General features: G+C 41.0%; 1 protein-coding gene across 1 annotated transcript; it reads right to left on the minus strand.

Moving 5' to 3' along the window:
- Positions 1–1,125: 1,125 nt before the first annotated feature.
- Positions 1,126–3,697, minus strand: LOC109140073 (uncharacterized protein C11orf87 homolog). Its single transcript, XM_019265766.2, has 2 exons — positions 3,128–3,697; positions 1,126–2,659 (listed from the first exon to the last, which is right to left on the minus strand). Exon 2 carries the CDS (start codon positions 2,558–2,560, stop codon positions 2,135–2,137), a length of 426 nt encoding a protein of 141 aa, XP_019121311.1. The 5' UTR covers positions 2,561–2,659; positions 3,128–3,697; the 3' UTR covers positions 1,126–2,134.
- Positions 3,698–9,411: the final 5,714 nt, after the last annotated feature.

Here is a 9,411-nt window from a genome sequence, read left to right on the forward strand (position 1 = left end):
TCCTAGGCACTGTGCTTCATCCATTCTTTACCGTTGATTCATAGCAACTGACCTCCATCTATTCCTAGGCACTTACCATTGATTCCTAGCAACTGACCTCCATCCGTTGGGTACTGACCTTCATCCATTCCTATCCACCAATTTCCATAAATTCATAGGCACTGACCATTGATTTCTAGGCACTGACCTCTACAGGATGACTGGAAGGCAGAAGAAATTTAATTATGTCTGGTTATGACTCCATCCCTGGTCTCACTTTCTTGGAATTACATTATTTGCAAGAAACTCATATCTTTTTATTACATAGTGCTGTTCCATTAAACCCCTCCATTCATATTTGTATGCTGAAAACATGTATGATGTTCTTGATGCTAATATATAAATTGTTTTGAAATAAACATATGTTTTAATGTAGAAAGCATTAGTCATCTTTCATTGGCTTACTTCCAATTCCCCTGCAAGGATAAATGGCTTCATTCTGTTGCACTTATGCCAATGAGATAAGATAGACGGGCAGTCTGTCAGTGCATCTTCCAGGGTGGGAGCCTTGCCAAAAGACTGCTTCATATTCCCAGGCCTTTCTTCCTGGGGACAATTAGGAACATGGTGTCCTGGTACCTGGCCAACACACTGACTGATGCTGATTCACTTCCACTGACCTCCAATAAGACGAGTTGTGGCGCCATTACAGGGAGATGTTGAGATTAGGAATATTACTTCTATGGATAACCTTCATGTCAATAAATCACACTGAAAGATTGATGAAGTCTGAACAGTAGACTTTGTTTTATATGCAATAGATCTAATTCCATATTCAACAGGCATGTTTCTACAGTATATGTAGTACATGGTCCTATATAGCTTATAAATTGTGTAAGCAGTGACTGACATGGTTATTTGGTAGCTATGAAATGGGCGGGAGACAATGTGCAAATTATGTGGATCTCTCTAGGAAGGTCAGTTGTATTTCCCAGTGGAATGGGTGATGTAATGAAAATCCACTGAAACATTTGGGATTTCTTTTTTTTTTTTTTTACAAGTCTGATCAATATTACTGTGCACATTTCCTTGAGTGGTAGGGTTCAGGGTTGTTAGATAAGAGTTTAAAGTTACTGACACATTCAAAGGATTAACATAAAGTATTTATTTATAAACTTTGAATATTACATAGTTTCCTTTGATAAGGCAGATTATATGAACTCCAGAAAGATGATGTTACTGTAAAACATTCCAGCTCTCATAATGGCATACATTTACAGTGATTTCATATCATAAATGACACATAATTTCTATTAGGCCCACTATGATACAATATGAAGGATCAAGGGAGAAAACCCTCTGTTGGAAGGATTCTCAATTTATTACATGTCAGAGAATACATTATAAATACTCAAAAACGAAAATACTGTATTAGCGCTAAAACTTACTACCTGACACATTAAAGAAAAGAAAGTCTTATGTGCATAACTACAGCAAAAAGTCTTGCATCCTGTCAGGCTAACTATAGCTACCTACAGATGTCTAACAGACATTGGAGGACAGTACTTTATGCAAATATTAAGTCACTTAATTCAAGGAAAAAATACTACGCATACAAATAAGCCATTTCTACAGCCTAAATGCAGCTTTGCACTGCCTAACAGCACCACAACATCCATTATAGTCTAACTACATACTGGTAGTGTGTCAGAGGACATGCCAAGGAAGATCAGCGAGCCATTTATGATCTGTGTTGTGTCACCAACTCTTAATAATTGAACACAACCGTGTGACACATCCCAGGAAGGATTTAAAGTTTAAACATCTTTGGGGTTTAAACAACGTTTTTAGGCTGGGGAAGAGGAAGAGATCCAAAAGTCAAAGCAGGCAAATACTTTATACAGTCCCATAAGGAATTACCAGTTGGCTAAATACTAGTGTATTAGGAAGGTGCGTGACCACATAGCTAACCTATGAGCCACTGTAGTACTAGTGATACCTCTAGGCCTACTATTCTGCTCAGTATTCTGCATTTTTTTCCCCCCCCTACTGTTTCTAAGTCATCTACAAGCAGCAGAGATGGGTATGGGAGTTCTTTGTGCCTTATTGCTTTTCCTGTTTATTCCACAGTCTCATTCCCTGAAGTTGCACTAAGTTAACAGTCAAGAGAAACTGTCTCGTGCCGCGCCTGGTTGTCCTCGTTGACGTCCACGCTCTCTGCTCCGCTCTGGCACGAGAGCCTCTCCTCGGACTTCACCGGTCGGACGATGACGCACGGCCTCGCGGGCTCCCCGCTCGCACCGCCGGCGCGCGCCGGGCTGCGACTGTCGCGCTCGTATTCCTCCTGCGCGCGCTGGATCTTCCTATTCCGGAGCTTCCTCTTGTGGAAGTGGAACGTTGCCAGGGAAACGAGGATGATCCCCACGAGCACGGCCACCAGAACGAGGAGCGCGAGGGTGGAGGAGAACGGCGGAAAGATGCTGAGCTGCTCCGCGCAGGTGCCGTTATTGGCCTGGAGAACCCCGTGACAGCGGTGCAGCGGCACCGACAGCCCCGAGGCCTCAGAGGTTCTGGCTGTCATTGGGTCCACCTTTCCCGGCCACTCTTGTCTCTCTTGACCCCAGTACCCTTCGTGCTCTCCGGGCTCAGCGCGGTGACACCGGCCCGCGCATGTGGTTACCTGCACCGAAAAGAAGACACATGAGACCAGCTCCATCCAGCTCCAGAGGACACTGCCTATCAGTACAATCAGAAACCCGCCCACCAGCACTCATTCACCAGGACCAGGCTGCATTATTAAGATCAATCTGAGACAATTATCATGGGAAGCGTGCACCAATTAGACACCAAATCACAACGTTAGATCAGACCTGCCCAACATTCACAGACACTGTTGATCCGTGTGAAAAAAAAACAAAGCAAAAAAAAAAAAAAAAAAAAAAAACGGTGAATGAATGTAAGATGGGGTAGAAGTCGGGACAATACATCATCTATTGTAATGTGAAGGCCTCCAAGATTTAGCCAAACACAAGCCACCCATTCCCGCACTCCACGCATCAGCGTTTTAGGACACGAATGTGAGAGGATAAATTCTGCATTTGTTGAAATCTCAAGCCCCTGTAGCTGTTTAAATAAAGGGAATCCTTACCTGATGAAACAGTCAGTGCGGGGAACAGTCCGTGAGTGGAGAGCTGATATTTGTAAATGGGAAAACTGGATCACGGTGACGCATTTCATACAATGTGATGCTGCTGCTGCTGCTGAGCTCCGATCATTCAGGACGCTTTGAATGCCGCAATCCTCTCAGTCTGCATCCAGGGTAGCACTTCCCCAGCTAAATACTATACATAACAGGAAAATCCCTCAATATGCTTCAAAGTGGCGTTTTAAAAATGCGATTAGAAATAGAGATGTGCTCTGGTTTTTCCTAGAAAAGCGTCCCTCCTCCGGTCATCCGCTGCTCCACTCAGCATCTGAATGAGAAGAGCTGCAGCTGCATTAAAGGTCCCATATACCAGTCAGCTGGCAGGGCTGTCTGTTTTTTTTTTCTTTCTCTCCTTCAAATGTAGTCTATTTATCACCAACGCCAGAGTGATTAGGTCTCCATCTCATCACTGTATCAATATATGATTGTTAGGGCATGCCTGAATCATATCATGAATAAACACAGAGGGAAATGAGTTTTTATATTAGACCCTGGTCGGTAACCACTGGTGTTTGTGAGGGTGTGGTCAGTCAAATGCTGCAAACCTACATGATTTGAAGCGTTCAAGCCTCATTATGAGAGGAGTAAATGTAGTGTAGGAGGTATGTGTTAATTATTATCCTTTGCTCAGAATGTTAACAAGAAAAGTTGGTACAGAGTGTATATTTTTAGACATCACACCCACACCTCTGCTCTATGGAGACATGTAGTCTTAGAGGCAAATATACAGCTGGAAATTGCTTTTTACTTTTAATTAAAGCTGTAAATGCTGTCCTTATGTTATTTAGCATCAATGAGAGCTGTATCTGCCAGGGGACCTGAGGTTAAAGTGGGTCCTAGGGACCCACCTGTCAAAGTAATGTACATCAGTTTGATATGATATATACTATTATAAAATCTCAGCCTCGATTGAACTCCATTCAAAAAGTGTCAATGTCTTAAAAACAAAGTCATCCGTGTTTGACTCTTCCTCATCTCCACCCAGACTTTCCTGCCAAACCAAAGTTTTATTTTCTGGCTCAGTGATGGTGAGGGGCAATAAATCCAAATCAGCTACAATGACAATTGACTTTGTCCGCCAGATACCCTGTCCCTTAGATAATCTTCATAGTTTTAATACAGTCATGAAATTCGGCATGGAATTAAGGAAATGTTCTAAATAAGAGGCTTAATATGAGCGTGGGCAATCCTGTTAAGCACTTGTTTTCACATTTAAGCCACTCTGGAATAATATGTCACACCCCCACTTTTACTTTAGGCGACAAGATTAAATCTTTAAGACAAAAAAAGTCACTCGAAAGAAGTATGAAAACAATTTAGACCACCACCAAATGAAGCCCACAGCTCCTCCCTGACTGGAAGATTACTGCAGGCTGTATGACATGTACTCCAAATATAGAAGTGCGGGTGAAGGAGAATGCAGTAAGGAGACATTTGTACAATGAGGCCACACCTTGACCTACAAAGGCTTTAAAGCATTGTGAAGACATATGGAATGTCACTGGTGCCACTTTCCCATACAATAAAAATAATAACCAAAGTTTCTTGGTGTCATACAGTAGATAATCTGTATCCTAAAGGTATGTCCTAAACTTATACTAACTACTAAATAACTGAAAAATCGTGCATCCTGTCCAAGATTACATACAGAGCGGCATCTTTGAAGAGACACAGCCCCCTCTCTTGGATCGTAAAAGTTGAACCTGGCTTAACTTTTGCGATCACACATTCCTGGTTGATTATTTTTGACTTCTTGTCAGCTCGATCTGCTCTGTGCTGCGTGACATGGCTCATCGTAGCTACCATCAAAAATTGGAGGCGCTTCTGGGACGCTTTCTTAAGATGCCCGGTTGAATCAAGCAATGACCGCTGTTTTCAGTTTGAACACCCACTAAGGGGATAATCAGCATGATTCATTCATATCTGTACCAAATTTCATGGCAATCAATCATTCAGTCAATCATGTGAGTGTTGCTTGAGCGACGTTCTCTCCCTTGACGCCTCCACCAGAGTATCAAACTGCACCTCCCACTCCAGGACCGAGTCAGCCTTCCTTATGTTGAAGTTTCTTGATTCTGTTGGTGTCAGCTGCTCACAGTCTGCTGCCACAGCACATCACAGCGCAGGACACTGAACAACACCCAATGACCAACTTTGTCGTAACACAAGAATGTTGATACTGCAAAACCCTGGTTTATGTTTGATACCAATGTTTTTGTTCAGTATTGTGGCACAACAACTACAGTCTGGTTAAGAATAGGAAAACTTTGTAAACTATTGTTCAGGTGTAGTTAGACTCTGGGAACTACAACACTTTCAGGGGCAGTGGAAACAAGTTCTGACATATCATCACCTTTTGAATTGATATGGTGAACTAGTTAGAAACATAGTTGCCTATTTACTCATCCAGCAGATACAAGGTTATCATTTATTTGGAGCTGAGTTTCATATGCAACTGCTCTCCTCTGCTTTGGTCTCCACCAACTCTTGAGGAAAATATCTGTATCTTTAGGTGATAAATGCTCCACTATTAGCATTATCTAGTTGCTTCATATAGCTGATGGGAGCTGCAGAGTCAGGTATAAGATGGGAGAAAGTGAGAGAGTGGAAGATGGAAATGGTTTCAATGAATAGAAGATTTTGAATAAAGTAAAAAATATAAGCAGGTCACCTAGGAGTTTATCAGATTATTCATTGCCATCACTTTGCATTGTCCATTGTGATATACAATCTAAAATATGAAAATGATTTGTTGAGATGGAAATGTTCCATATAGCCACTTTAATAAAATTCCTAAATATAATAATTCATGTTAAGACTCCTGAGATTTTCCTGTGGATGATTTTAACTGTTCATCTCAATTCTGCATTCGCAAACCAAATGAAAAAAAGATAAATTCACTCATGTGAAGAACTGAAGCAGTGCCTCAAAAAGTTAATATCAAGACCTGAACATGTAATTTGCATGGTAATGTAATCGTAACCTTAAGGCTCTCTATCATCACCAACCGAGGGAAAACACTGAGTTGCTTAGCAACAGAACCCATACAAAATTACTTAATTACTAAATTGAAAATAATTTCGTCAGCCAAGGTGCTCATAAACAGAACAAAACACAACACTTGAGAAGCATCAGTGTTAATGACCCCACAATATGAATGTAGCAGTATGGTGGCCCTGAAGTGCAAAACACAACAGCCAATCAAACAACACAGCAAGTCAACGCAACAGTATTAGTGAGACTAAACTCAAGTGGGATAGGAAGGTAAGTATTGGATATTAATCCCTCATCCTGTTTGGATGTACTGATCTAGCTAGTTTGAACATTGGGGCAAGGACAGCATGAGCAATATGTATTGCCATTGCATTGCAACAGCAAGCAGTGGCTTCCCTAAAGGCCAAAATCTGCTGGTGGAGAAAAAAAGGTCAGGGCATCATTAAAACCAGTAAGATTCATCATCTGGGGACCATGAATGTCTGTTTAAGATTTCATAGCAATCAGTTTAATAGTTTCCTGAAGTATTAAGATACTGATATGAGCAGTTCATTAAAACAATCTGAGGGCATTTTAATAGGAAGTCAGCTAGGTAACAATGAAGGCGCAGACAAACACCTTAACGCTGGTTTCCATTGTTACAATTGGGGTTTTGTTTTGTTTTTTCAAATTTTCTATGCATATCATTATAATATAGCTGTCATTTTTTTTTGGCCACAATAAATGTGTCAAAAAAATCATTCCAGACTTACCAGGCTAGAAGAACTAAGGGGAAGGTCAGTCCTGACTCCGAGGAGAAAGATTGGAAGGGTCTGAATCTGAACCCAAACACCGCTGAGGAGTATGAGTTGAGGCGAAATGTCAGAGAATGTGGAGCAGGGCCATCAAAGAACAATAAGAAGATTTGAACTTAACCTGGATTACTATGAATCTGCATCCTCCCGAGTGGTTACTGGCATAGATAGTCTGCTCACGTGAAATCACCGTTGGGAATGTATGTCATAATCGGTTTACAGCAGAAATTTGACTCAATTCATTTGGTCTCAGGCAAGTCCCAAGTCATTTTTCTTTGGCAAGTTAAGTCGCAGGTCAAGTTGAAACCTTAGTTAAGGCAAGCGAAGTCCCAAGTCAAGTCACTTTTCTTACCAATTGTAGCATCAGGTAACATCAGCCCTTATAAACACGTACGTGTTGTCTTCTTTGATGAGCAAGCCTTGCATTCAGCACTTTGCCTTTTTTCCTTCACACGTGACACTCTTGAATCCAAAATGAATAACTCGTGGCACAGGCATGATGATGATGATCTGATCTGATCATTAGGGAGCATTGCAAGGGTTTTGAATGACAGGGTATTTATCCAGTCATGACAACGTGCTCACATACGGGATAATGTTACTGTGACAGCTCCTCTGTTTGCTCACTGTGCTGCTCCTCTCTCCTGATTATCTCCAGGGCTGCAGACCAAATTAGGAGCTTAAACAGCAGCATGGGACACACCTGGGCCCAATGTGCTCCACACATAAAACAGCAGCTGACACTGACAATGTTGAACATTTCTAATATTTAATATTTAAACTCATTTGAATCATCATGTCTCAAGTCAAATCAAATCACAAGTCTAACTTCCAAGTCGAGTCTCGAGTCATTTTCTGTTAAGTCAAGTTGTAGTCAAGGCCTTGTGTCCCGAAGATACCTTCTGTTATGGCTTATTGTTATATAAATAAATTAGAATGAAAATTAACTGAGGAGTTTAATTAGCCATTATTTGATATTAGTCAGTGTATTACCAATAGGTGATGATTGTCAGCGTGCCCCCAGTTTGGAAAAGCAGCAGAAAACAGGTATCCCCCAGATTAGGGTGACAGTTAGATTAGCAATCTTCATCTGGGGACAAAACAACACTTTTTGCAATCCCGAAATGTAAAAGATTTTGCAGCATAGTGAATTATAATGCAGAGTGGTGTGTACATCATACTAGATTTATTAATTTATGGCAGTATGTAGTAATAAAAACAAAGCGGAAAATGTAATCAGATAAAGGCCTCTGTGCTTTTTGGTATTTGAACCAAAAAGATTCTCACAGTAATTTCCCAGTCCTACTTGTGGACATGCTCCATCACCAGCGGAGCTCCATGAAAAATGAATGGCCTTGGAGGGAGAGCGGGTCCCTGGATGATGAACTGGCTGTAGATGAGTGCATACTGAAAGATTTATACAACTATTCATGCACAGTTTAAAGCATGGCATATGTTTGAGGGATGTTAAATGGAGAGTGATTATAGCACTTATTTTAATATTCATACTGACCCACATTAGATCGACCAGACTCCATAGAGGAGCCACTGAGGCCCTGGAGGTTGATATAAACTCAAAAAGTTATTTAAGAAACAGGCTACAGAAAACAAGCAGCTGCAGTTTGCATTGCAGCTGCGCCAGAGAACCGTGGAGTAGATGTGTAGAAATAACCTGTCTCACAAACTGTCGTCCTCCCACGTCTGATGGCATAAGCACACCTGCTCATTTGGAGGTGGGACAATAAACTTGCCTCCCCGATCTTTCCCCCAGCAATTGAGTATCTTGTGTGTATCATTGCAGTCTCAATGTGATGAATCATACAAATGGAAATAGCAGTGCACACACTCAGACAGTCTCTCCTTGAAAGGCTTTCATGGTGATTAGTTCTGTGAAGAATGAAAAAAAAATGTTGAAGGAGAGAAGTTTAAGCCTGGTCCAATTTCACCCCTCTGCACACTGTATGCTACCTGCCCAGCACTAAACAGCAGCTGGTTTATCAGTGCCTTTACTGCCTGCTGAGGCTGAAAACAGGGTTGATGTGAACAAAACTATGAGCTGAAAGATCCTGAAATACTCTGTTGAGCTCAGTGGAGCTGCAGAATCTAAAGTGAAATCTTCTGAATTTATCACTGTGAGCAACATTTCACATAGCCATCCGATCGATCAATAGTCTGTACATGCATATTATGTTATGATATTATAATTAATGACGCAGTCTTGTGTAAATAGCTTTAATGTTGTAGCTGGTAAAGGTGGGGGTAATTTTAATTACATTATGTACTGCTGTGTAGCTTCTGTATTTCCTCCCAGGGATACATCAAGTCATAGCTTACATTACCCTATAATAATACATCATACTTTATTTGTTGATTATATTTTGTCTTATTAATCTAATTCTGCAGTTATTAAATAAATGCAGTGGAGTAAAAACTCAAATA

This window comes from Larimichthys crocea, chromosome XXII, assembly GCF_000972845.2.
Source record: "Larimichthys crocea isolate SSNF chromosome XXII, L_crocea_2.0, whole genome shotgun sequence".
In the NCBI taxonomy this organism is placed as follows: Eukaryota; Metazoa; Chordata; class Actinopteri; family Sciaenidae; genus Larimichthys; species Larimichthys crocea.